Source organism: Nycticebus coucang, chromosome 3 (genome assembly GCF_027406575.1).
Source record: "Nycticebus coucang isolate mNycCou1 chromosome 3, mNycCou1.pri, whole genome shotgun sequence".
Lineage (NCBI taxonomy): Eukaryota > Metazoa > Chordata > Mammalia > Primates > Lorisidae > Nycticebus > Nycticebus coucang.
The window spans coordinates 70,638,093-70,665,989 of record NC_069782.1 but is presented as its reverse complement, the minus strand read 5'-3'; the positions used below and the strand labels follow the sequence as shown (position 1 = coordinate 70,665,989).

Here is a 27,897-nt window from a genome sequence, read left to right as displayed (position 1 = left end):
TCTTTCAGAACAGGATAGAGGGTATATATCAATCAGTCTCCAACCAGTCAGTCTTAGAGGATAAAGATTTACCTACTAACCATGCTTTTTCCAATATGGTCACTAACGGCCACATGCCACATATGGCTTTGATGTGTCTGGTCTGAACCAAGATATTTTATAAGTATAAAATACAAACCTATTTTGAAAACTTAGTACAATAGCAACAAAAGAATGTGAAATAGCCTATTGGTAATTTTCTTTTCTTCTTTATTGTTTTTTTCTTGGGGGGGGCGGGTTTGGTGGCTTCTTTAGAGACAGAGACTCACTTCGTTGCCCAGGCAACAAAGCTCACTGCAACCTGAAACTCCTAGGCTCCTGGGGTAAAACAATTCTCTTACCTCCACCTCCTGAGTAGCTGGTACTACAGGTACATGCCACCTGCCACCGTGCCTGGCTAATTTTTCTACATTTTGTAGAGACAGGGTGTTGCTCTGGCTCAGGCTTATCTCAAAGTCCTGACCTCAAGGTATCCTCCCAGTTCAGCCTCCCAATGTCCTGGAATTACAGGCATGAGTCACTGTACGCTAGCCCTCACCTTTTTTTGAGATGGGGTCTCTTTTTTTGCCCCTGTGGGACTCAAACTCCTGGGCTCAAGGGCTCCTCCCACCTTGGTCTCCCAAGTAGCAGAGCCCTTTATTCTTTTCTTGTCATACTACCAATCAGAATTTCTTGTGGCTACCTAATTGTCCTTCTATCCTGCTAGAATGGAAGAACCTAACAGCTAGGGATTGTGGACCGGCTCATCTGTGCACAGAGCTTTTCTCCCCTATCCTTGAACCATGCTTCACTCTATCCCTGTGATCATCTGGCAGGGAGGATAACTCCTATTTCAAAGAGAACAAACTGAAACTTGGAAAGGTCAGGAGATTCCCCAAGAACAGGAGTTGGCAAACTACAGCCCAGGGGTCAAAACCAACCTACTGCCTGTTTTTTTTTTTTTTTTAATGGCCTGTGAGCTGAGAAGAGTGTCTGCATTTTTATTTTAGTTTTGAGACCAGGTCCTGCTAGGCTGGTCTCAAACTCTTGGGCTCAAGCAATCCTCCTGCCTCAGTTTGCCAAGCAGAGGGATTACAGGTGCATGCCACCACACCCAGCAGTTTCTACATTTTTAAATGCTTGCAAAAAATCAATGTAAGATTTAAATTTCATGACAAGTGAAAATGATAAGGGATTTAAACATCAGTATCTGTAAATAAAGTTGTACTGGCACATGGGCACACACAATTTTTATATAGTGTCTAGACAAGGCAGGGTGGCTCGTGCCTACCTATAATCCCAGCACTTTGGGAGGGGACAGCTATAAGGACAGCCTGTGTAACAAAGTGAGATGCTGTCTCTACAGAAAAATAAAAATTAGTCGGGCATGGTGACATATGCCTATAGTACTAACTACTTGGTAGGTTGAGATGGGAGGATAGCTTGAGCCCAGGAGTTCAAGGTTGCAGAGAGCTAGGATTGGGCCACTGCACTCCTGCCTATGAAACAGAGCAAGACCCTGCCTCAAACAAACAAATGAATAAATAAATAAATAAATAGTGTCTACAGTGGCTTTTGTGCCACAAGGGCAGAGTTGAGTCATAATAGCAGAGAACATCCCATTGGGACTGCAAAAACGTTTACCATGAGGCCTTTTTGCAAGAAAAGTTTGCTAACTTCTCCCCTAGGACTCTTCTTTGTCCCCAAGCCCCACCCCCAATCCTGTCCCGATTTGCTTCCTTGATCTTCTGAAAGCAGAGCCAAATGCTACCTGCTGCAAGAAGGGACTCATCTTCAGAGACCACCAGGAACCCCACAGCATCTGGGAGCTTCTCCAGTAATCTGTCTCCTTCGGAGGAAACCTGTGCAAAGTCAAGGACGCCTGTCAAGCATTTTTACAGGGTTAAGGGTGAGGAGCTTGGATTTGACGCAGGGCTCTGCCAGCTCCATAACTCTTAAGTAAGTTCCTTAGCCCCCTCAGTGCCTCAGTTTCCCCCTCCTATTAAATGAAAGATGATATCAAAACCTCCTGTCAGAGATATGTAGGATGACAAGTATGTAGAATTATTACTCAGCATATTAGCAGTCCTCCTCAAGTAACAGCTATTATTATTACCTTTGACATCCTTGTTGTTGTTGTAATCACTCGGGGGCCGAGAATACTCCAGTACTCCTACTGGCATCTGGTGGGTACAGGCTAGGGATGCTGCTAACCACAGGACACCCGCACAGCAAAGAACCATCAATTTGGATGATTCTTTGTTGTGCGGGTATCTAAATATCAACCCTAACCCTAACCAGATAATTCTTGGGAGATAATAAAGTAAATCTACCATTCTTGTAAAAAGAATCACTCTATGTATTGATCAGTTTCCAAATTTTAGCAAATTGCAATGATGAAAGGTAGGTTACATTCAGCTCACTGGTCTCAGAGTTCATGCCTTGGTCTGGAGTTGCCTTGTGCAATTGGCACATGAGATTGAACAGTTATGGCCATAAGAAGTATATGCTATTTCTGTTTATACAGGATATAGTCCTCCTTACATTTTTCTTAACTCTTGTTCTGGCCAGGCACAGTCACTTGTACCTGTAATCCCAGTGTTTTAGGAGGCTGAGGCAGGAGGATCACTTGAGCCCAGGACTTCAAGACTGCAGTGAGCTATGATTATACCATGCACTTTAGCCTGAGCAACACAGTGAGCCCTTGTCTCTAACTATAAAATTTTTTAAAATGTAAAAACTAAAATAAAATTAAAAAACACCCTCTTGTTCTAAGGTTTATTTTATTTCAACACCAAGTTCATAGTTCACACATGTGTGACCTTCACTTTATAGCTCACAAGTCTAGTGGTTCTGAATCTTGAGGTTCACTGGGGGCTTGGACATTTAAGGGCTGGCTTGGATGAGAAGTGATGGTTTGGAAACTATTTAGGAATTCTGGCTTGAAGAGACTGCTTTTCTCACAACCAAATAGTTCTAGAATATTTGGGTAATTGCTAGTTCAGCCTCTTTATTCTGGCCTCCCTAGGACACAGAGAACTTCAAGCTGAAAGTTCTCTTCTAGTTACCTTTTCTGATGTTCTTCATTCATTGTCTGAGCTTCCTTTCAATCTAAAAAACTCTTTACCTTTTTTTTTTTTTTTGAGACAGAGTCTCACTATGTCACCCTCGGTAGAGTGCCATGGTGTCACAGCTCACAGCAACCTCAAACTCTTGGGCTTAAGTGATTCTCTTGCCTCACCCTCCCAAGTAGCTGGGACTATAGGTGCCTGTCATAACACCCAGCTTTGTTATTGTTGTTATTATTGTCATTGTTGTTTAGCAGGCCCTGGGTCCAGTTCGAACCCACCAGCCCCTGTGCATGTGGCTGGAGCCCTAACCACTGAGTTACGGGCACTGAGCCATCTTTACCATTTCTTTTTTTTTTTTTGTAGAGACAGAGTCTCACTTTATGGCCCTCGGTAGAGTGCCGTGGCCTCACACAGCTCACAGCAGCCTCCAACACCTGGGCTTAAGTGATTCTCTTGCCTCAGCCTCCCAAGTAGCTGGGACTACAGGCGGCCGCCACAACACCCGGCTATTTTTTGGTTGCAGTTTGGCCGGGGCTGGGTTTGAACCCGCCACCGGCGGGGCTGGCGCCTTACTGATGAGCCACAGGTGCCGCCCCCCATCTTTACCATTTCTTATACTAAAGATTTGTTAGAGGCAAATTTTCTCAGCTGTTGTTTGCCTGAAATGTTTTGATTTTGCCTTCAGTTTTGAAGGATATTTTCAATGGATAATGTCAATGTCAACAAGCTTTGTTATTTCTTTCAAGTTATGAATGTCATTTCATTGTTTTTCTGTCATTGTTTCTGATGATAAGCTGGCTGTAAATCATATCATTGGCACTCACTGTATGTAATGGTTCTTTTCGCCTGAAATTGCTTTTATTATTTTCTAATCACCAATTTGATTATGATTTACTAAATATGTTTTTTTTCTTTCTATCCTTGAGACTCTATGAGCTGTTATATCTTTGGGCTGATGTTTTCCATAAATTTTGGAAAATTCTCAACCATTATCTCTTCAAATATTTTTTCTGCCACATGCTCTCTCTTCTCTCCTTCAGGCATTTTAAGTGTGCTTTAGACTATTTGATGTCCTGAAATTCTCAGATTCTTTGTTCCTTTTCCCCTCATTGTTTTTTATTCTCTTCGTGTTTATGTTTGTGTAATTCCCATTAACTTGTCTTTAAGTTTACTGGTCTTTCTCTGAACTGACTAGTCTGCTTTTAAGCCCATCAAATGAACTCTTGATTTATGACTTTGAATTTTTTTCTATTTCTAGCTTTTCCATTTTGGTCCTTCTTTGTATATTTGATACTAAAAATTTTGAAATTCCCTATCATAAATATTTGAAACTTTGTTTTTTGAGACATAGTCTCATTCAGTCACCCTGGGAAGAGTGCTGTTGTGTCATAGCTCACAGCAAACTCAAACTCTTGGGTTTAAACAATCCTCTTGCCTCAGCCTCCTGAGTAGCTGGGACTACATGTGCCTGCCACAACACCCCACTAGTTTTTCTATTTTTAGTAGAGACAGGGTCTTTCTCTTGCTCAGGCTGGTCTCAAACTCCTGAGCTCAGGTGATCTACCCACCTCAGCCTCCCAGAATTCTAGGATTACAGGCCTCAGCCACCATGCCCAGCCTATCAGAAACTTCTTATCTGATCATTCAAACATTAGATTTAGTTATGTATCTACTTCTATTGATTATTTTTGTTCTTGATTTTTTTCCTTCTTTGTATAATACTTTTTGTAATCTATTGGGATTATAAAGAACAGTATAGCCTAAAATAAATAAATTTTACCTTTATAAAAGGACATGCTCCTTCTGTTGGACTTCTAGTATAGAGGGATCTGGATCAATCTAATTTGTACTTCAGTTGAATCTGGGCGCTGTTGCATCTTTAGTAAATCCACTTCCCCACTTTGGTCAAATGTTTTGAGAGTGGTAGTAAGACATTTTTTCAGCAGGACTGGGATCTGAGCACTATGAGATCCAGACAGCCCAACCATCAGCTTTCCAAATCATGGGATTTCTCTCCCTATAGTCTGACCACAAGGTTTCTGGGTTGCTTGGGAATATCTTGCAGTCCCTCCTGCAACTTTCTACTCCAACTTCTACATGTTTCTGGGAATCTGGTCTGGGTTTCCCCAGCAAGAGAAACTGAAATAGTATTTGAGTGCAATTAGTTTATTTGGGTGTGGATCCCAGGAAATATTGGTAGGGAGTGGAGGATTGAGACAGGGAAGAGAAGGCAGCCAAGAAATGTAGTTCATCAAACCAGTTACTAGTGTGGACAACCGGAGCTCAGCCCTACTAGGGAGCTCTGGAAAATAATGCAGAATATTCTTCAGAGTTGTCCCCACTGAGGGATCAGGAGTTGGAATATTGTCCACCAGCTCCCTCAGCAGTTGGTGAAAGGCTCAGCTACTCCCAAGAGCATTAATACATAGGCCAAGTGTGCTGGGGTTGAGGAGAGTAGCATCAGAAGGAAAGGCCACCAAGGTGTAGAATTGCAGGCACTTTAAGTAAGCAGCCTGCAGAAATGGAGGAGAACATTGAGGGGATGTGGATGGAGCACCACCAGTAAATCATGTAAAAAGTCCTAAATGCAGAAATCTGAGTTTACTGAAGACCGTATTTCCAATTCACTGCCATGATACCTTTGAGTGCTTCACAGGGCTGAGCTAGCCTAAGAATATAACTAGTTGGTGTCGCCTGTGGCTCAAAGGAGTAGGGCGCTGGCCCCATATACCAGAGGTGGTGGGTTCAAACCCAGCCCTGGTCAAAAAAAACTGCAAAAAAAAAAAATATAACTAGTTAAAGGCAGGACTGGGATTTTCAAACTCAGGTGAGTCTGACCCCAAAGTCTAAGTTCCTTTCTGGGCTTACTGAAGACAACAGTAAGCACTAAATGACTATATTTAAAAAGATGAAAGGTCTCAAGTCTTAGGCTCAGAAAGAACTATCAGGGGTGAGTAAAAGCCAAGCAACTGAAAGACCGGATGAAATGTCCTAGGATTATCTTCCTTTATTGTGTTTGGTGATTTGAGAGCTCATAGAGGCCATAGGCCATGAGATCTAGAAATGTGGAGTTTGGGGACGATTCTTTGTTATTAGTTTTGTTTGTTTGCTTGTTTTTCTTTCTGTTTATTTGTTTGTTTTGAGACAGTCTTGCTCTGTAACCCTGGCTAGAGAGCAATGACATCATCCCAGCTCACTGCAACCTCAAGCTTCTGGGCTCAAGCGATCCTCCTGCCTCAGCCTCCCAAGTAGCTGGGTCTACAGGTGGGACTGCACCACCATGCCCAGCTAATTTTTCTGTTTTTAGCAGAGACCCAGGTCTCACTCTTGCTCAGGGCTGGTCTCGAACTCTTAACCTTAAGCAATCCTCTTGCCTCCACCTCCCAAAATGCTAGGATATAAGGTGCCTATGGCTCAGTCGGTAAGGTGTCGGCCCCATATACCGAGGGTGACGGGTTCAAACCCGGCCCCGGCCAAACTGTAACCAAAAAATTGCCGGGCGTTGTGGCGGGCGCCTGTAGTCCCAGCTACTCAGGAGGCTGAGGCAGGAGAATCGCTTGAGCCCAGGAGTTGGAGGTTGCTGTGAGCTGTGTGAGGCCACAGCACTCTACCAAGGGCCATAAAGTAACACTCTGTCTCCACAAAAAAAAAAAAAAAAAGACAAGATAATTTCTCCCAATTTCTAAGATATTGGATTGCTTTTTTTAGTTTTTGGCCGGGGCTGGGTTTGAACCCGCCACCTCTGGCATATGGGACGGGCGCCCTACTCCTTTGAGCCACAGGTGCCGCCCTATTGGATCACTTTTAAGCTGATTTAATTTTCTCATCATAGTGAGAAAAGTTGCTTACCAAAGAGACAGAGCCATTGCTAAACCCAGTGACCAGCTTTCCTTGTTTCTGGACGGTGACCACACAGGTAGGTATTTCTTCTTTGATGCTGGACAAATGTTGCTTCCCGTGCAGTTCTCCCATGGCTGAGCTCCACAGACTGACCACACCACCTTTGGACACCGTCACCAGTTTGGCCTGAGAAGCCAGCACAGCCGTGCACATCCAGGGATCAGAGGCATCTCCCAGGATGCGGAAAACCAGCTCTGCAGTTTCCAGATTCCAAGCGCTGATCTAACAGAATAAAGAGAAAGCAACCTCTCGGTAGGAGACCCAGACTGCAAGTTTTCCTCAATCAAATGCCAGACCTGTTCTCTTTTATGATTTATGTATTCTATGTTAACATTGCCAGTTCAGACATAAAAAAGGCCAGGAGGGAAACTTATAGCACTAAATGACTGTATTAAAAAACATGAACATCGGGTGGTGCCTGTGGCTCAGTGAGTAGGGCGCCGGCCCCATATACTGAGGGTGGCGGGTTCGAACCCGACCCTGGCCAAACTGCAACAAAAAAATAGCCAGGCATTGCGCCGGCACCATATATCGAGGGTGGCAAGTTTGAACCTGACCCTGCAATAAAACAAAACTAAAAGATGGCCGGGTATTGTGGCAGGCACCTGTAGTCCTAGCTACTTGGGAGGCTGAGACAGGAGAATCGCCTAGGCCCAGGAGCTGGAGGTTGCTGTGAGCTGTGATGCCATATCACTCTACCGAGGAGGATAAAGTGAGACTCTGTCTCTAAAAAAAGTAATAAAATAAATACAAAAAGAAAACTGTTATATTTATCTAAAATGCCACGTGAGCCAGGATAAGGAGCATGAACAGGGAAAAGCTGTGTATAGTCCTCAAAGTGTTTAAAAGGATATAAACATTAATACATTTTATTTTTAGTAAACTATGTATAGAATTAAAATACCAAAGGTAACCTTTAAGAAAAAAATGTGTTCATTACAAATAAATATGACAGTAATATTAAGTAAATATTTTATTCAAAAAGTCTACAGAAAGCATTAAAATGTAATTAAAAATTGCATTTTGGGTTTCCTGTATGTTGAAATAGGTGGGGTCAAACTGACTATCCACACAGAACAAAAATACAAGCTAAATATTAGACGGAAGGATAGATGATAAATAAAAAGATAGATGGAGTTATATTTATATATGTATATAAGATAGGTAGTATTTATATTGTTTATAGATTTCATATAAATTTCTATTTATGTTTCTATACACTTATTAAAATAAAAAATAAAAATATTTATGTATTGTATTTGTATAATTGAATTTTGCATATTGTATTTCTATATGTATGCATATCATATATACATGCATGAACACAAATGTATGTGTTTGTTTAAAAATTATTAAGCAAAAAACCATAGCAACTGGACTTGAGAGGCCAAGGACAGGAAGAAGCATACATTGACATGCGACTCCATTCTCCTGTGGCTTTCCACTTGACCCTTGTGTCAGCCTGTGTGAGCTAAGCGCACAACAGTGAAAATGGAAGGATCGGGGTATCACTGGTCTGAGTGACCAAAAATTAGACTTCAGATTTATCAACCATTCACTTTGAGGAATCAACATTCCTGCATATTTGTGTGCAAGGCCCTTAAAAATATTTGCCAACCACTAAAACAAATGATAGCTTTTTAAAAAAGTAGTAAAAGTTGGAAGTAAATTGAATCATTAATGATTATAAAGAAAATCACAATAAAAAATATAGAATGCTTAAAATTAAAAAAAAAAAAAAATAGCCAGGCATTGTGGTGGGCGCCTGTAGTCCCAGCTGTTCGGGAGGCTGAGGCAAGAGAATCGCTTAAGCCCAGGAGTTGGAGGTTGCTGTGAGCTGTGACGTCATAGCACTCTACCGAGGGTGACAAAGTAAGACTCTGTCTCTAAAAAAAAAGAAAAAAAAAGAAAGATGAACATATTCAAACCTCAGGGTCAGAAAGAACTATCAGGAAGCCAACTATGAAATTTGAAACCTCTTACAGCACTCTTTCACGTGATTGCGTACCTCTGTCTACACTCCCCCCCATGTAAGGGAGCCCCTCCTTATAGAAACAACTTATTTCTGTTTTGAATGCCTTGCTCTCAGTTTTCCTTTACAAACAGGGCAGCCATTTGTTACCTTTGAGCCGGATGTTGAATATACAACCTTGTTTGCTTCATCCACACGAAGGCTCCAGATCTGAGGTTCAGTGGGAATTTGGGGGCCTCCATCCCAAATGGTGAATTTCTCTTGGCCAGAAAGTAAATTCCACAAACGCAGCGTGTGGTCCCTCGAAGCAGAGATGGCGAGGGTCCCGCTGGCAAACACTTTCACACATCTCACCTCTCCTGCAGCAGGCAGGGGGCAGGTGGGGGTTAGTTTATTTACTGGGAACATTTTGACCTTGCAACTACCAAAATGCCTGTAGGCTTAGAAACACCCTGGTTTACCAAAGAAAAGGTGAATGGATTTGAACATATCTTAGTAGAAAATGATGGAATATGGCAAAATAAAATTAAGAGCGCAACAATTAGTTGGAATTTAATCAGTTGCCCCAGATGTTGAATTTGTAATAAACAAAGATAACTGAATTTTATAAAGATTTAGCATCCAGGAAATATCTAAAAATCAATAAATGTTTTAAAAGGATAAAATTCTGGAAAAATTATAGAGGTTCTCTTATAATTTTTATTTCCTAAGAAAAACACAAAATTTGGTAGACGTAAAAGGTAAACATTGACCAAATGGATTTCATAAAAATGTAAAACTTCAGGATGATAAAATATAGGTTGAAAGGCACATGACAGATTGGGAGAAAATATTTGCAACATATGCCAGACAAATAGAGACGATCCTTAATAAACAAAAAGTTCTTACAAACAAAAAATACAAATAACCAGCTTGGTGCCTGTAGCTCAGTGGCTAGGGCACTGGCCACATACACTGGGGCTGGCAGGTTCAAACCAGCCTGGGTCTGCCAAACAATTACAACAACAACAAAAAAAATAGCCGGGCATTGTGGTGGGTGCCTGTAGTCCCAGCTACTTTGGAGGCTGAGGCAAGAGAATCGCTTAAACCCAAGAGTTAGAGGTTGCTGTGAACCATGACACTATAGCACTCTAGAGGGTGACATAGTGAGACTCTGTCTCAAAAAAAAAAAAAAAACCAAAAACAAATAACCAACTTACTAATTTGACAAAGACTGTAAATGGGAAGTTTATAGAAATAGTACAAGTGGACAGTAAGTGTATGAAAATGATGCATAACTTCATGATAATCACAAAATCAAAATGAAACACCAGTGTTTCACCAATCTTTCACTATTGTTGTCCATCATATTGGCAAAAAATTTTAAAGATTAATCACTTTAATGCTAGCAAAGACACAGAAATCAATTATTTTGTTACCTTGCTGATGGCAGTAGAAATTGATAAAACTTTTTGATGAGTAATTTGGTAATATTTATTAAGTTAAAATGTACAGTCTCCTCATTTTGAATAATGTTCAAGACTATGGTTACACAAGATGTTGTGGGGAAAGGAAGAGCAGAGAGAGGGAAGAAGGGAGGGGAGTCGGGCCTTGGGTGTGCCACACCTTTTGGGGGCAAGACACGATTGCAAGAGAGACTTTACCTAACAAATGCAATCAGTGTAACCTGGCTTATTGTACCCTCAATGAACCAACAATAAAAAAATAAAAATAAATAAATAAATAAATAAAATAAAATAAATGTTGTCATTGTGGGAAGGTGAATAAAAGATCTACAGGGCCTCTCTGTACTATTTTGGAAATTTCTTCTGTGTCTATAATTACTCCAAAATAAAAAACCTATGAAAAAGGAAAATTATACATACACTTCGACTCAGAAATCCCACTTGTAGGAATTTGTCTTACACAAATAACAACAAAGTGTGTAAAGATGTAGAAGGGTTGTTTTTTTTTGAGACAGAGTCTCACTATTTCACCCTCACAGTAGAGTGCTGTAGCGTCATAGCTCACAGCAACCTCAAACTCTTGGGCTTAAGTGATTCTCTTGCCTTAGCCTCCCACATAGCTGGGACTACAGGCACTTGCCACAAGGCCTGGCTATTCTTTTGTTGTAGTTGTCATTGTTAATTTTAGCTGGCCCAGGCTGGGTTTGAACCCACCAGCCTCAGTATATGTGGCTGATGCCCTACCTACTTAGCTACAGGTGCTGCCGAGTCAGAAGGGTTTTAATTATAGCATTGTTTGTATTGATAAAAAGTTAGCCAGATGTGGTGGCTAGTACCTGTACTCCCACCTGCTCCAAAGACTGAGGTGGGAGGATCACCTGAGACCAGGAGTTTGAGACCAGTCTTGGCGACATAGCAAGACCCATCTCTAAAAAGAAAATAATAGGCCAGCCACAATGGCTCACGCCTCTAATCCTAGCACTCTGGGAGGCTGAGGCAGGTGGGTTGCCTGAGCTCAGAGGTTCAAGACCAGTCTGCACCACAGCAAGACCTCATCTCTAAAAAAACAGCCAGGCATTGTAGCTCGGCGCCTGTAGTCCCAGCTATGACACTACAGCACCCTGCCGAGGGCGATAAAGTGATACTGTCACAAAATAAATAAATAAATAAACACCAAAAAAATTGCAAATAACCAAACTGTCTATGAAAATGGAGTTGGTTAAATAATATGCTGCATCCATAAAAGAATATTTTGCAGGCCTTAAAAATAACAAGATGGGCTCAGTGCCCGTAGCTCAGTGAGTAGGGTGCCAGGCACATACACCAAGGCTGGCAGGTCTGAGCCTGGGCCGGGCCTGCTAAACAACAATGACAACTGCAACCAAAAAATAGACGTTGTGGCGGGCGCCTGTAGTCCCAGCTACTTAGGAGGCTGAGGCAAGAGAATTGCTTAAGCCCAAGAGTTTCAGGTTGCTGTGAGCTATGACACCATGGCACTCTGCCCAGAGTGACATAGTGAGACTCTGTCTTAAAATAAAATAAAATAATAACAAGATGGTATATACATTGACCCCAATCATAACGATGATAACAGCCAATGCTTGTTAAACATTTCCTATAGGCCAAGCATATTTCCGAGTGGTTTATAAGCATTAAATTCCTTTAATCCTCTTAACTCTATGAGGTATGATTTATTTATTTATTTTTAGAGATAAGATCTTGCTCTGTCACTCAGGCTTAAGTGCAATGGCATAATCATAGCTGACTGTAACCTCAAACTTCTGGGTTCAAGTGATCCTCCTGCCTCAGCCTCCCAATTAACTGGGTCTGTAAGTGTGTACCACTTGTGCCACCCCACCCAGCCAATTAAAAAAATTTTTTTTAAAGATTTTTGCTATGCTGTCCAGTCTGGTCTCAAACTCCTGGCCTCAAGAAATGCTGCCCCCTCAGCTTCCCAGAGTGATGGGATTATAGGCTATGAGGTACTATTATTTTTCCATTCAATAGATACAGGAATGGAGGCATAGTCAAATAGAGTAACTTGTCTGAAGCTATTATATAATTCATATGTAATAAGCCAGGATTTGAGCCCAATCTCTCAAATACCACAATATGTTGTTAAGTAACAAAAGCAAATTGCCACTTAGTTTGTAAAACAGCATGCTCTGTTTCTTTACAAAAAATAAAAATTCTAGCCGGGCGTTGTGGTGGGCCTCTGTAGTCCCAGCTACTCGGGAGGCTGAGGCAAGAGAATAGCTTAAGCCCAGGAGTTGGAGGTTGCTGTGAGCTGTGTGAGGCCACGACACTCTACCAAGGGCCATAAAGTGAGACTCTGTCTCTACAAAAAAAATAAAAATAAAAAAATAAAAATAAAAATTCATGATCCTATTTGGAGCAATGTCTGGATAAGACTAGGAAAAATGTGCTAGTGGCATCTAAATGTCCTTATAAATAGAAGGCAATATCATTGTTAAGATGACCTTTTTATATATACATATATATAAGTTTTTATTTAAAGTCATTAGTAGGTTCTTGGAAATTGTGACTTGAAGTGAAATAATGTATAACAAAACAAAATTTTTCCTCATCAGTGTTATAACTAAACATTGTTGAATGAAGTGACATTATCTGACGTTATTTAAGCTGTACATTGTTTTACTTTAAGTCACAGTTTCCAAGAAACTATCAATGTTGAGTGAGGACCTACTGTCTATATACATATGGAAAGAGGTAAAATACTTGATGTTAACTGAAAAAAAAAACCCAGTCGCAAAAGCTTATATAAATACATATTTTATATACATATATTTATGTAATCTGAAGGAATATAAACTAAATACCCTCTGAGGGAAGTTAGAACAATGATATGGGGATAAATATTTAACAACCGGTTCTTTAAGGGAAGGGGTGGAAAGCAGTGATTTGCTAATTTCCATGGTATAAATATTCTCACTATGGTTAATTTCAAGCCATTAAGATGATATCATTGAATGTGGATAGAGGTACTCTAGAGCTGTGGTCCCCAACCCCTGGGACGTGGCCTGGTACTGGTCCATGGCCTGTTAGGAACAGGGCTGTGCAAAAGTACGTGAGTGGTGTGTGAGCAACGAGCCAAGTTTCCTCTGTGTTTACAGCCGCTGCCACCACTCATGTTGCTGTCTGAGCCCCACCTCCTGTCAGATCGTGAACCTTACTGTGCACTACGCGTGTGAAGGATCTAGGCTGTGTGCTTCCTGTGCGAATCTAATGCCTGAAGATCTGAAGTGGAGTTGTGATGTATTTGAATCATCTTGAAACCATCCCCCTGCCCTGGTCTGTGGAAAAATTGTCTTCCATGAAACTGGTACCTGGTGCCAAAAAGGTTGGGGCCTGCTGCTCTCGAGTAGTGAGACGAGATGTTCAGAAGCACCCTCTTTCCTCCCCACGGGTACAACAGTGAAGAGCATAGCCAATAATAGCAGAGGGTAGTAAAACAATTAGAAGTGAGGAGTTTATGAGTATTTATTTATTACCATCATTAATTTATTAACTTCTTAATAATCTGTTACTTTTTTTTTTTTTGAGACAGAGTCTCACTTTATGGCCCTCGGTAGAGTGCCATGGCCTCACACAGCTCACAGCAACCTCCAACTCCTGGGCTTAAGCAATTCTCTTGCCTCAACCTCCCAAGCAGCTGGGACTACAGGCGCCCGCCACAACACCCGGCTATTTTTTGGTTGCAGTTTGGCCGGGGCTGGGTTTGAACCCGCCACCCTTGGTATATGGGGCTGGCGCCTTACCGATTGAGCCACAGGCGCTGCCCAATAATCTGTTACCTTTTATGATTTAATGTTTAATAATGGCCATGTTTGACACCCCCTCATGAGATTCCTGAAAATTCCACAGTCAGCTGGTATGAACCAGCTCTAGATGGCCACTATGCGATAGGAAACTTTTGCTTTCCATAATATATATATGTGTGTGTGTGTGTGTGTATGTATATGTGAATATAATAACTCTTATTATTTGTAATCATCTTGAAACCATCCCCCTGCCCTAGTCTGTGGAGAAATTGTCTTATATGTATATATATATATACACACACACACGATGTTTGGAGTTTTTTAATAATAACTTAATTACTGAGTGTTTCCAATTACAAATAATAAGAGTTTATTGACTTAAAAAATAAATCAAGATCACCATTGGAAAATGGGGCCTGGTATGAACAGATGGTTCACACAAAAGAAAATTTAAACATTGAACAGACCTTTGGGAAAATAGTGACTCTGATGATAATAAAATGAAGGGAGTCTGATATATATATTTGATCAAGAAATATCACCCACCCAAGAAAAAAGTCACAAAATGAAAACGTCTAATGCTAGGAACTTTGGGATTAGAGGATGTTTCAACCTACTTAGACTGTTCAGAAAGCAACAAGATTGACACTTCTCAAAACCACAGAAATGTTCATGCCCTTCAACTCAGGATTCCTGCTCACTGGAAACATTCAATGGAGAGAAAATGTGCTGATTACAGTAAAAAGAGATTACTCCCAGCATTATTCATTGTAGCAGGTATTTAGGAATAGCCTAAATATGAAAAAGTTTTAAATTATTTAATCTAATCTAGTACATGATTGCTGTGGTCTGAATGCATGTGTCCCCCCAGAGTTTATAGGTTGAAATCTAATCTCTAATGTGATTATATTAGAAGGTGGGGACTTCGCGTGGTAATTAAGTCATAAGACAGACCCTTAAGACTTGGATTAGTGTCTTACAAAACAAGTCCCAGAGCTGCTTCATCCCTTCCAGCATGTAGAAGCAATGAAGACTTATAGATACATGAGCAGAAGATCTTTCTAGCTGAGCCCAGCCTGAATTGCCAATCCACAGAAGATTAGCTAAAGAAACACCTTGTTTAAACCCTTTGTATCTAGCTCGGTGCCTATAGCTCAAACAGCTAAGGTGCCAGCCATATACACCAGAGCTAGCGGGTTCGAATCCAGCCTGGGCCTGCCAAACAACAACGACAACTACAACCAGAAAATAGCCAGGTGTTGTGGTGTGTGCCTGTAGTCCCAGCTACTTGGGAGGCTGAGGCAAGAGAATCACTTAAGCCCAGGAGTTGGAGGTTGCTGTGAGCTATGATGCAACGGCACTCTACCCAGGGCGACAGCTTGAGGTGCTGTCTTGAAAAATAAAATAAAATAAAATAAACCTTTTGTATCTGTGGGAATGGGTTTTTAATGTGGCTCTAGTTCATTGATGCAGAAACAAAACCAGGGTTTTAACACAGAGAAGTGAATCTATGAGAAAGGGGCTTTGGGGACTGACTGTTCCCTGTGGAACACTAACAATAAGTTGACCATAAACCCCACTTCCCAAGCCTTACCTGTGTGTCCAGTTAGAAGGTGGATCACCTGCTGCTCTTCCATGTCCCACACAGCCACAATGCCATCCTGGGTGCCAATCACCAGCAACATCTTCTCCACACCCCATGCCATGGCAGTGATGCCTACAGCCACATGGAGATAACAGCAATGACCTCAGCTCTAAGTGCCCAGCTACAGGCTTCTCTAATAAGCCTCCAATTTACAGATAAGGAAACTGAGGCAAGGATCGGTTCAGTCACTTGCCCAAAGCCACAAAGCTAGGATTTCATAACCAGAGTAGTCAAACACCAAGAGTCAAACTCTGGGCTGCCCGTGATGTTTTTATTTCTTGTAGGTAAGAAAATGGACTGAGCCCCAGGTTGGTCATAATTATCTGTCTAGTCTAGTGGCTTTCACCAAGGGGTGATTCTGTCCCCCAGAGGATACATATTGGGGTCTGGAGACATTTTGGGGATGAGACTGCCATGGGCATCCAGTGGAGACCAGAAATGCTGCTCAATACCCAACAAGGCACAGGGTACCGCACACAAGAATGATCCATCCCCTATGTCCACAGTTCCAAGGTTGAGAAACCCTGCCCTAGTTGGATAAGTCTAAAAATAGACTTATAGGCCAGATGCAGTGGCTCATGTCTGAAACCCCAACACTTTGGGACCCCAAGATAGGAGGATTGTTTGAGTCCAGGCCTGGGCAACATAGCAAGACCCTATCTCTCTGTCTCTAAAAAAAAAAAGGAATTATTATATATTGGCCCAGAATGAGGCCCTTGCTTTTGACTTCTTGAATTTGACCTGTGTGAAAAAATAAAGGTCCTAAAGAAAAAGTATTTGCCAATAGTTTGGGCAAACATAGCCCAAAGCTCTCTGCTGTTTAGATTTTGGTTTAAACATCACTGGAGAGGGTCACATTATATTAGAGAAAACATCAGTCCAGATATTAAGAAATCAGACTTTCTGGTTTGGCGCCTGTAGCACAGTGGTTACGGTGCAGTCACATATACCGAGGCTAGTGGGTTTGAACCCGGCCCGGGCCAGCTATACAACAATGACAACTACAATAAAAAAAATAGCTGGGTGCTGTGGTGGGCGCCTGTAGTCCCAGCTACCTGGGAGGCTGAAGCAAGAGAATTGCTTAATCCCAAGAGTAAGAGGTTGCTGTGAGCTGTGATGCCACATCACTCTAGCAAGGGCAACATAGAGGAGAGGAGAGGAGAGGAGAGGAGAGGAGGGGAGGGGAGAGGAGGGGAGGGGAGGGGAGGGGAGGGGAGAGGAGGGAAGGGGAGAGGAGAGGAGAGGAGAGGAGAGGAAGAAACCAACTTTCTACATGTCTTTGAGTAAGAAGGTCCTTTTCTTTCTTTGTGCCTCATCCCCATATGCTAAATGGTGCTGGGAGTATTAAATCAGATCCGGCCCAGCTCTGCAAATCCAAGATTTTGTTTCTACCTCACTGGGACAGAGAGTGAGAAGATGGAATTTCTTTTCTTTCCTTGCTTTTCTTTTTCACGGCCTCTCTCCCTCCCTTCCTTTCTTTCTTTTTCTTTCTTTCTTTTTTCTCACACACTCACCATGTGACCTTAAAAATATTAGCTTAACTTTTCCTTTTTAAAAATGGACAAACTGAAGCCCAGCACAGGCAGCAACTTTATCAGTTTCAACATGACTAGCAGATATACAGTGGGTTCTAGTGAGTCTGAAGCACAAAACATTTCCCTGCCCCAGAGATGACAAAATCATGGCTCCAAACTGTGATTTCCTATGCCTGTGCCATGGTAGGCATCACTAATCAACCACAATACTAGATTTGATTTGTACCCCCATAGCCATTCTATCATTAATCATTTAGTAGTAAAACCCCAAAGCCCAAAGGTTTTAGCTGAGTACATGGTTATCCACACAAAGACCATTCTGAGGCTCCCTTAGAGTTGAAGATATCCAAGTTATAGCCAATGAAACAAAAGCAGAAATTTTAAGCTCAACTTCTAGATCACGCCTTCAAAAGGAAGGGGTCTACTATCCACTTCTCCTTCCCACTTCTCACTGGCTAGAATGCCATTGTGATGTTAAGAGCTGGAGTAGCCATTTTGGGCCAATGAGAACAACTCCATACTGAAAATGTCAGAGCAACCAGATTGAAGGAACTGGGTCCCAGATATCCTAGGGACTCCATTTTACCTTTCTTTTCATTTGAATTGTCACATGAAAGAGAAATAAACTCCTACTTTATTTAAGCCACTTCTAATCAGCCTTTGTTACAATATCTGAACCTGTATCCTAACAAATACTCACTCTTTCCCATTATACCAGCTTCAGTCTCAGAATCCTTCTCAACGCAGCATTCCAGGGGCTGCCCATGTATCAAGTTCTCCACGCATTATACTTACCATCTTTCAGAATTTCTACCTTAGAAATAATGTGCCCAGGGAGTGCCTGCATGGTAATAACTCTGAATTTTGAACCTCAAGCTAATTGTATTTGCTTGTCTCACAATTAACGTGAGAGATTGTGGGTGGGCAGACAAAGCGATTGATGAATGGAAATGGATGAGTGGCTAACTGAAGATACAGGTGGTTGGCTGAATAAGTGGGTGGGTGAACGCGTAGGCAGGTGGGTGGGTAAATCTCAGGTAATTGATGAATGGCTGAGTGCATGGCTCAGTGGAGGGGTGAGTGGCCAGGTGATGAAAATGGAAGGATAAGTGGGTAGAGGAAATCATATATGGGTAGAAAGATGAATAGAAGCACGGATAACAAATGGGTGGATAGATAAATGGAAGAAAGAAGGGAGAGAAGAAGAAATGGAAGAAAGAAGGAAGGGAGGGATGGAAGGAAGGGTTGAAGGATAAATGGATGGATGGATAGGTGAGTGAATAAATGGAAGGGTGGGTGGAGGAATGGATGGTTGGAAGGTTGGTGGGTGAGTGGATGGATGGATGGGTGGGTGAGTGGTGAATGAATGGATGGATGGAAGGGTGGATGGGTGAGTGGATAGATGAATGGATCGATAAACAGGTGGGATGAGTGAAAGAAAAAAATGGATGACAAATGGTTGGATGGATGGCAAAAACTAAGTCCTCTTCCCTCCCTGACATTCTGGAGCTCCAGGGGCAGTCTACAGTTCTATCAGCCTTTCAGGGGCCAGATGGGTATCAATTGATAACTTCCAGGATTACTAATATGAGCCTTTAAATTACAGAAACTATCTGTAAGATAGGCAGTAAGCTCTTGGAGATGGGAAACTTGGAGGCATCCTCTCTCTAGTTTCAGGTTCATTAGCAGTATTTACACCAGTAATCTACAATCCCTGGGGCACAGAGAGAGCTGATTCAGTATGAAACAGCAGGGGCAGGCCTTGATGGCACCCTTGGGGCCCTCCCACTGGCAGAGGGGAGCCCCAGAGAGCAGCCCCAAAACACCTGCCAACCCTTACCTCCAGGCAAGCAGGGGCCTGGTGGGAATTCTACTATGCTGGGGAGACTCACCTTTGTGACAGCCAGTCAGGGTTGCCCGCAGAGGTCCTCCTGGGGGCTGAAGGAACCCTCCAAGGGGCACCAGCACAGGGTGTGGGCACACCCGAAACCAGCTTTGGGCCTGTTGGCACAGCTGTCCCACCAGTGTTGGATGCGAAGTGGCAAAAAAGTAGAGTCTGGCCAGGAGTTCTGTGTATAGGAGGCTCCGCTCTGCAACAAAGGGGACATGGGATAAATTGTCTGGGTTGAGTCTACAGCCCCAGGACAGAAGAAAAGACTCAACATCTGGGCTACTGGTCCCTGCCATCCTTTCCTGCCTCCCTGTCTGCTATTCCGATACCCTCACCTCTACTTCAAGCACCTGACGGTTTCTAGCCTCAGGACATTTGCACACACTGTTCCCTTGGCCTCGAACACTACCCATCTTTCCCCTTTCTCTTTTTTTCTTGACACATCTTATTTTATTCAGCTAACAGTCTGATCACACATGGTCCACTCAAATAGTAAGTCAAATAAAATGAGATGTTAAAGCTTTGTCTTCAAACACTATAGCCAATGAGGCCACACTTGCCTGTGATCTCACAGATATAAAACCACATCCACACCTCAGTGGCCACCAAACTATTCAGCACAGCTTCCTTAACTGGGAGCTGTTTGAAGATACCAGTCTGAGAACTATTGACTATTTTTTTTTTTTTCCAGGCTCTGAAAAGCTCTAGGGATCCCAGCAGGGTTTGGAAGAACCAGCTCAGCCTTGGTGTAGTACCCAGATGTGGCCAACTGAGGCTTCAAATAAGTCACAGCAGTGTTCATCAGTACCAGGGTCCTCTCTGCCAGGTTACAGACAAATTGAGCCATGGTGCTAGGATGGAAAGTCTGTCACCCCAAACAGCCAGTTGAATGTTGCCCCCACTTTCTCATGCTGTTGATTACGGGGGGAAATCAAGCTTTTAAAGAATTCAAGTTAGTTTTACTCAAAGGTCATACTGAGATCCACATACTGAGACCTATAGGTTCTATCAGACTGTTCCTACACACTTTCAGCCCACTGCTTAAAGACAGGTAGTGGAGGCTTAGTGCATCCAAAATCACATCAAACTTGCTCAGAAGTTACATTAAAGCAGAATCACATTGAGGTTTGTGTGCAAGAACACATCTGGTTATAGACAACAGAAGCATAATCATTAACCCCGTCAGATACTAATTTACATGCAAAGAAAGGTCAAGATCAGTTTATTCATCTTTCAAGGAGTAAAGTGACTCAGGCCCTGTGTTCTATCCTGTTTTGTCTTCAAAGCTTTCTCTTTTTTAGAGACAGAGTCTTACTTTATTGCCCTTGGTAGAGTGCCGTGGCATCACACAGCTCACAGCAACCTCCAACTCCTGGGCTTAGGCGATTCTCTTGCTTTGGCCTCCCAAGTAGCTGCGACTACAGGTGCCCACCACAATGCCTGGCTATTTTTTGTTGTTGTTGTTGCAGTTTGGCCAGGGCCGGGTTTGAACCCACCATCCTCGATATATGCCGGCGCCCTACTCAGTGAGCCACAGGCGCCACCCCTTCAAAGCATTTTTTGCAGAGAGCTGAAGGTCGTTAAAGAGTCAGGAACGCTGTGGAAGTTATGCTGACAAGCAGAAATGAGAGCACGTGGCCTCTTATATTGGCTACCTGTGTTACACAACTATCTCCTCATCCTCAGTTTAGCCCAAAGTTCACTTCCACAAAAACCATTCTCCAGTCCAACCCTCCAATCCCCACCCTAGCCCCAGCTCAAGTTGCATCACAGTTGCAATTGCACATTTGACCCAGCCAGGGTCCTGTTGTCCAGGCTGGGGTGCAGCGGCACCATCACAGCTCGCTGAAGCCTCAAATTCCTGGGCTCAAGCACTCCTCCTGTCTTAGCCTCCAAAGTAGCTGGGACTACAGGCACTCACTGCCGTGCCCAATTTTTAAATTTTTTGTAGAGAGAGGGTCTCACTATTCCCAGGCTGAACTCCTAGTTTCAAGTGATCCTCCAGCCTTCGCCTCCCAAAGTGCTGGGATTATAGGCGGAGCCACACACCTGGTCTGTGTGTTTATTTGCTGGCCATCAGACCCACTGCCTCTCCACTGCCCCGGATCTTCAGCTTCCCAAGAAAAGGGATGATGTCTGCCTTGTCCATGTCTAGTGCCTAACACATCACAGACACCCAGTGAGTATCTGTTAGATACATAGTGATTAATTTCCTAGCAATTCGCACTTAACAAAATATACAGATGCTTCTCAACTCACAATGGGGCTGTGTGGCCTATAAATCCACTGCAAGTTAAAAATATCATAAGTTAAAAATGCATTTCATACACGTAACCCACCAAACATCACCACAGCCTAACTTACCTTAAATATGCTCAGAACATCTGCAGTAGCCTGTAACTGGGCAAAATCATCTATCACTAAGCCTAGCTTATACTGTAGTAACTAGTATGGACTACCATGCTGAAAGTGAAAAACAGAATACTTGAAATATAGTTTCTTCTAAATCAGTATCTCTTTCACACCACTGTAAATTCAAAAGGGAGTAAATCGAGCCATTGTAAATTTGGGGCCATCTATTAGTTGTCAGTGGCTATTGTAACAAAACCTGGATGACTTAAAACAGCAGGACTTGATTCTCTCACAGTTCTGGAGGGCAGGAGTCTGAGATCAAGGTGTTAACAGGGCTAGATTCCCTTTGGGGGCCCCAGGGAAGGATTCTTCCCTGCCTCTTTCAGTTTCTGGGGTCTCAAGGATTTCCTTGGCTTGTGGCCACATCACTCTAGTCTCTGGCTCTGACTTCATGTGGCCTTCTCATCTGTGTGTCCTTGTATTTTCTCCTTTTCTATTTTTTTTTAACCCAACCTTTCCCCCACCCCCACCCTGGCCCTATTTTCTCCTTTTCTGTTTCAAATTTCCTTCTGCCTCCTTATAAACACATTCATGATTGCATTTAGGGGCCAATAAAGTATGACCCCCAATCTCAAGATCTTTAATTTCTTTTTAAAATTTATTTATTTATTTTTTAAGGTTTATAGCAGAGAGTTTATTCCACATAGCACTAAGCAGGGAGACAAAAGGATTTTCTCAAATCTGCCTCCCTGAGAATTCGGGAGACAGAGTTTTCTTTACTTTCTTTTTTTTTTTTTTTTGAGACAGAGTCTCACTCTGCCACCTTGGGTAGAGTGCCATGGCATCTTAGCCCACACAGCAAACTCAAACTCCTGGGTTTGGGTGATCCTCTTGCCTCAGCCTCCTGAATAGCTGGGACTACAGCTGCCCACCACAGTGCTTGGCTAGTTTTTCCAGTTTCAGTAGAGACAGGGTCTCACACTTGCTCAGGCTGTTCTCCAACTCCTGAGCTCAGATGATCCACCTGCCTCGGCCTCCCAGAGTGCTAGAATTACAGGCATGAGCCACCACTCCCAGCCAAGACAGGGTTTTTCACGACAGTTTGGTAGGCAGAGGATTAAGTAGATAGGGTCTGCTAATTGGCTGGGTTTGGGGTGGAAGCATCAGTCCCTTGGTACAGGCCATTGCCTGGGTGTGTCAGCCAATCCTTTGGAATGCAGGACAAGGTTCTTGAGTGTAGGTGACAAGACCAGTTGAGTCAGTTCTTTGGTCCAGGTGGGTCAGTTAATCCGTTGGAATGAGGACCTGGAAGACATCTCCAAAACTACTCCTCGGGTTCTGAACAGGTGATGTTATCTGGGTGAGAGGGCCCTGCACCTAGAAGATGTGGGGCAGGAAGGTGAAACGTGGCTTGTGCTGATAGTGCAGGACCTGATGGGGCAGCGGGAACTTGATCTTGAAGTCTTGGAACTGTTTAACTGCTGGCTACCAGCACTTTGCTGGCGGCAATCTCCTCTACCTTCACTATCTGGATGATTTGGCCCAGGTGTGCTTCTGGGTGCCCATGTTCCAGTAGCACTGGGTGACGGCACCCACAGGGACCAGATCCCAGTCGCCCCTACATGTTGTTGAAAGGTTACAGAACCAAAGATGAAAGATTATTCCGAGGCTCAAGATGAAAGGAAAATGGAGGCCTGGTTTGTGCAATTAAAATGGCTTTATTCCACCTGGGAGCAGGTGGGGAGGATCTCCAACCAGGCCAGGAAGAAATCCACTAAAATTTATTTATATTTATATTTATTTATTTTGAGACAGAGTCTCGCTCTGTCACCCAGGCTGACGTGCAGTGGCATCATCATAGCTCACAGCAACCTCCAACTCCTGGGTTTAAGCAATCCTTCTGCCTCAGCTCCGTGAGTAGCTGGAACTATAGGTACCTACCATCACACCCTTATCTTTAATTTAATCACATCTTTTGCCATATGAGGTAATAAACACAATTTGGAGGCATGAGGAAGTAAATATAGTCAGTCCTCTGTGTCCGTGGGTTCAATGGGTGGTTAAGCAACTCGCACAAGTTATACACAGCCAGTAAGAAGAGGGACTCGGAGCCAAAATGTTTGATTTCAAGACTGAATAATGAAGATCAGAGACCCCAAAGGTACATTGCTCATTCTGACCCTTGTGTTGGCACTTCCTAACTATGGAGCCTGGGGCCTTGCCTTGCGGGTGGGTAAAATGTGGAAGAACTTCACCCAGGGTCAAATGTTCCATTTGCCACACATACCAAAGGTGTTGCCAAAAACTCAACCATCAAAGTAAATACTCTTTTAACATAATATTTTTTGAAAATCAAAAATTCATATTCCCCATATCCATGCCAAATCAAATACCAACATTTTCTTTCTTTCTTTTTTTTGCAGTTTTTCTTTTTTGGCCAGGGCCGGGTTTGAACCTGCCACCTCCGGTATATGGGGCTAGCGCCCTACTCCTTTGAGCCACCTGTGCCACCCTCAAATACCAACATTTTCAATAAAAAACACCATCACAGGAAATCTCTGTACATTCCACTCTATTTTGCTATGAATCTAAAACTATTCAAAAACATATTAAGCTGGGCATAGTAGAGCACCTGTAGTCCCACCGACTTGGGAGGCTGAGTCCAGCAATTCAGGGCTGCAGTGGGCTATGATGGTGCCATTGCACTCTAGTCTGGGCAACATAGTAAGACCCCATTCTTAAAAGTAATTTTTAACCTTTTGGCTCACTGAGCACCACCATGGCTGTCAGCAAGAACAAGTGCCTTATGAAAGGTGGCAAAAAGGGAACCAAGAAGAAAGTGGTTGATCCATTTTCTAAGAAAGATTGGTATGATGTGAAGGCACCTGCTATGGTTCAATATAATAAATATTGGGAAAACACTAGTCACCAGGACTCAAGGAACTAAAATTGCATCTGATAGCCTCAAAGGTTGTGTATTTGAAGTGAATCTTGCTGATCTGCAGAATGATGAAGTTGCATTTACAAAATTTAAGCTGATTCCTGAAGATGTTCAGGGCAAGAACTGCCTGACTAACTTCCATGGCCTTGATCTCACTCGTGACAAAGTATGTTCTATGGTTAAAAAATGACAGACTGTCTTATGCCCAGCACCAACAGGTTCGCCAAATCTGGAAGTAAGTGATGGAAATCATGACCAGAGAGGTGCAGATGAATGACTTGAAGGAAGTTGTCAAAAAATTGATTCCAGACAGCATTGGAAAAGACACAGAAAAGGCACGCCAATCTATTTATCCGCTCCATGATGTCTTCATTAGAAAAGTAAAAATGCTGAAGAAACCCAAGTTTGAATTGGGAAAACTCATGGAGCTTCATGGTGAAGGTCGTAGTTCTGAAAAAACTACTGGGGATGAGACAAGTGCTAAAGTTGAATGAGCTGGTGGATATGAGCCACCAGTCCAAGAATCTGTCTAAAATTCAGGCTTTTAATATTGACAAATAAAAAACCCTATTTGTGAAAAATAATTTTTAAGTCTTTTTAAAGTAGTACACAGGATCAGAAAAGGCACTGTGCCAAGTTATATTAGAGGGAAAGGGGGCAATCAGGAATACTGACTGCGTTGTTGGTTCCTACAATGTCGGGAAGCCCCCTTTCCTGAGTTCACTGAATTTGCTGGACAGTACTGAGGGTGCACGGCTGCCTCACAGCGCCCTCTGGTGTTTGTTTCTATACCTCCTTGTGCTTGGGGAGCCTCAGGTTGTCAAACAACAGGTTTTACAAAGAACATGCTGAGATTTGGGCTTTAAAATCTTCTCTTAAGGGGAGGCGCCTGTGTCTCAGTCGGTAAGGCGCCGGCCCCATATACCGAGGGTGGCGGGTTCAAACCCGGCCCCGGCCAAACTGCAACCAAAAAATAGCCGGGCATTGTGGCGAGTGCCTGTAGTCCCAGCTGCTCCGGAGGCTGAGGCAGGAGAATCGCTTAAGCCCAGGAGTTGGAGGTTGCTGTGAGCCGTGTGAGGCCACGGCACTCTACCAAGGGCCATAAAGTGAGACTCTGTTTCTACAAAAAAAAAAAAAAATCTTCTCTTAAACTGAGCGGTTTTGCCCAAGGCCATTTTCCTGGGAAGTCATTCTGTCAAGGTTTACAACTCCTGGCAAACACCTCTCATATTATTATTCCTTCCAGTTTCCTTAAAATCCCCCAACTGTTCAGTGTGCTGTTCTCTCTCTCCTTCTCCTAATCTTCCCCTCAAGAGCTGGGGCAAACCTTAAGTGTCCTTAGGCCTCTGTGGGAGCCGACACCATGGCTGGGCAACAGCAGGTATTCAGCAGGGGTTGCATGAATGCACGAGAAAGGCATCACTGATTGCAGGCACCAGCGTCTTCCAATTGGATGACATCCTAGACACACTTTAGTTCAATCTCACATTTTGCAGATTACAAAAATGGAGGTTCACTCAAGGCTTTTCATATCAACAATACTGATGCTGTCATGTGACAGTAAAGAAACCCTCAGTGACACCATGGGACAGGCTCTACATGAATTGACACACATATTCTTCCCAACATTCCTAGATCAGACAATGGCTCAGAATCCCCATTTTTCAGATGGAAAAATTGAGGACGGTGAGGCAGAGGAAGGGATAGTAAGGGATTGGCAAGATCATGATGCCCGTAAGTGACAGATCCCACGTTTGCGCACACAGCTTGAACGTTTCCAACACTGTCTGGGGGCAATGAGGATTGAGAAAAACATATCCCAGAAAATGAGTCATACGTGGCCATCTATGCTGCAGTAGTGGAAGAGTCTTTACCTCAAAGGCCAGGGGTTCAAGAGCAGCCTAAGCAACACAGCAAGACCCTCTCCCTACAAAAAAAAAAAAAAAAGAAAGAAAGAAAAAATAGCCAGGTATGGTGGTGCACGTCTGTAGTCCCAGCTACATGGGAGGCTAGGCAGGAGGATTGTTTGAGCCCAGGAGTTTGAGGTTGCAGTGAGCTATGATGACTCAAGCCCAGGCAACAGATTGAGACCTTGTCTTTGAAAAACAAAAATAAACAGAAAACATTCTTCTGGCTGCTAAGTAGAGAATTACCCAGGAGGTAAGTATGAACCCCAGGCAGGCAGACCCAGGAGGACTCTTTAGCAGGGGTTTAGGGGACAAACAACAGTGCTGGTCCTAAGTTGCTGGCCATGCCTTTGAGGATGAAAAGAGGCAGAGTTCAAGGATGCTTTGCAGATCCAGGATCAGAAGCTCTGCTCAGAAATCACAGGCCACTGCTCACCCTTTTTGGCATGCTATTCACATCCATAGGAAGGCACTAAGCATCCTTAATACACCCCTTCCTTTGTGAACTCACTTCACAATTTATTGGTCTTTGTTAAAATGGCATATGAGCCCCCAGCTCTAACCACCTCTTTGGGTTTTCACTTCTTTTCTCTGAATCTTCCATGCACATAAAATTAAAATGTGTGTGTGTATTTTGCCTGTTAATCTATCTTACATTACTTTAATTAACAGGCCCCAGGGCCAGGTGCGGTAGTTCACACCTGTAATCCCAGCACTCTGGGAGACCAGATTGCCTGAGCTCACAAGTTAGAGACCAGCCTGAACCAGAGTGAGACTCCCGTCTCTAAAAATAGCTGGGCATTGGTTGTGGCGGGAATCTGTAGTTTCAGCTACTTGGGAGGCTGAGACAAGAGAATCACTTGAGCCTAAGAGTTTGAGGTTGCTGTGAGCTACAATGCCACAGCACTCTATAGAAGGTGACAAAGTGAGACCGTCACAAAAAACAGGCCTCAGTTACTGAACATAAAAGGATAGAGAAAAATTATTTTTCCCCCTCCCATACTTTAATTGTAAAATGGTGCAACTGATGTGGAAAATGATATAGCAGTTCCTCAAAAAAATTAAACATGAATTTACCATATGGTCCATCAAGTGCACTGCAGGATATATACCCCAAAGAATTGCAAACCGGGTTTCAAAGAGATAGTTGTACATCCATGTTCATAGCAGCAGGATGCACAGTAGCCAAAAGGTGGAAAAAACTAAGTGTGAACAAAATGTGTCACATACACACAATAGACTATTATTCGGCCTTAAAGAGGAAGCAAATTCTGACAAATGCTACAATATAGGTGAACCTTGAGTCATCATGCCAAGTAAAATAAGTCAGACAGAAAAGGACAGCTACTGTGATTCCATTTATATGAAATGTCTAAAGTAACCCAATTCGTAGAGACAGAAAGTAGATCATGGGGATGGAGTTTTAGTTTGGGAAGAT

At 43.0% G+C, this 27,897-nt stretch overlaps 1 protein-coding gene and 1 pseudogene across 1 annotated transcript in view; both read right to left on the bottom strand.

Annotated features, from left to right (window-relative positions):
- NWD1 (NACHT and WD repeat domain containing 1) overlaps positions 1 to 27,897 on the bottom strand; it is an 83,671-nt gene that overhangs the window by 24,567 nt on the left and 31,207 nt on the right. The window contains exons 10-14 of the mRNA XM_053585567.1: positions 19,261 to 19,458; positions 15,783 to 15,905; positions 9,112 to 9,320; positions 6,939 to 7,211; positions 1,790 to 1,880 (exon numbers count right to left, since the gene is read on the bottom strand). Of these exons, the coding sequence (XP_053441542.1) occupies positions 1,790 to 1,880; positions 6,939 to 7,211; positions 9,112 to 9,320; positions 15,783 to 15,905; positions 19,261 to 19,458 (894 nt within the window). The remainder of the gene's footprint in view (positions 1 to 1,789; positions 1,881 to 6,938; positions 7,212 to 9,111; positions 9,321 to 15,782; positions 15,906 to 19,260; positions 19,459 to 27,897) is intronic.
- Positions 19,788 to 20,106, bottom strand: LOC128582058 (ATP synthase subunit g, mitochondrial-like; annotated as a pseudogene).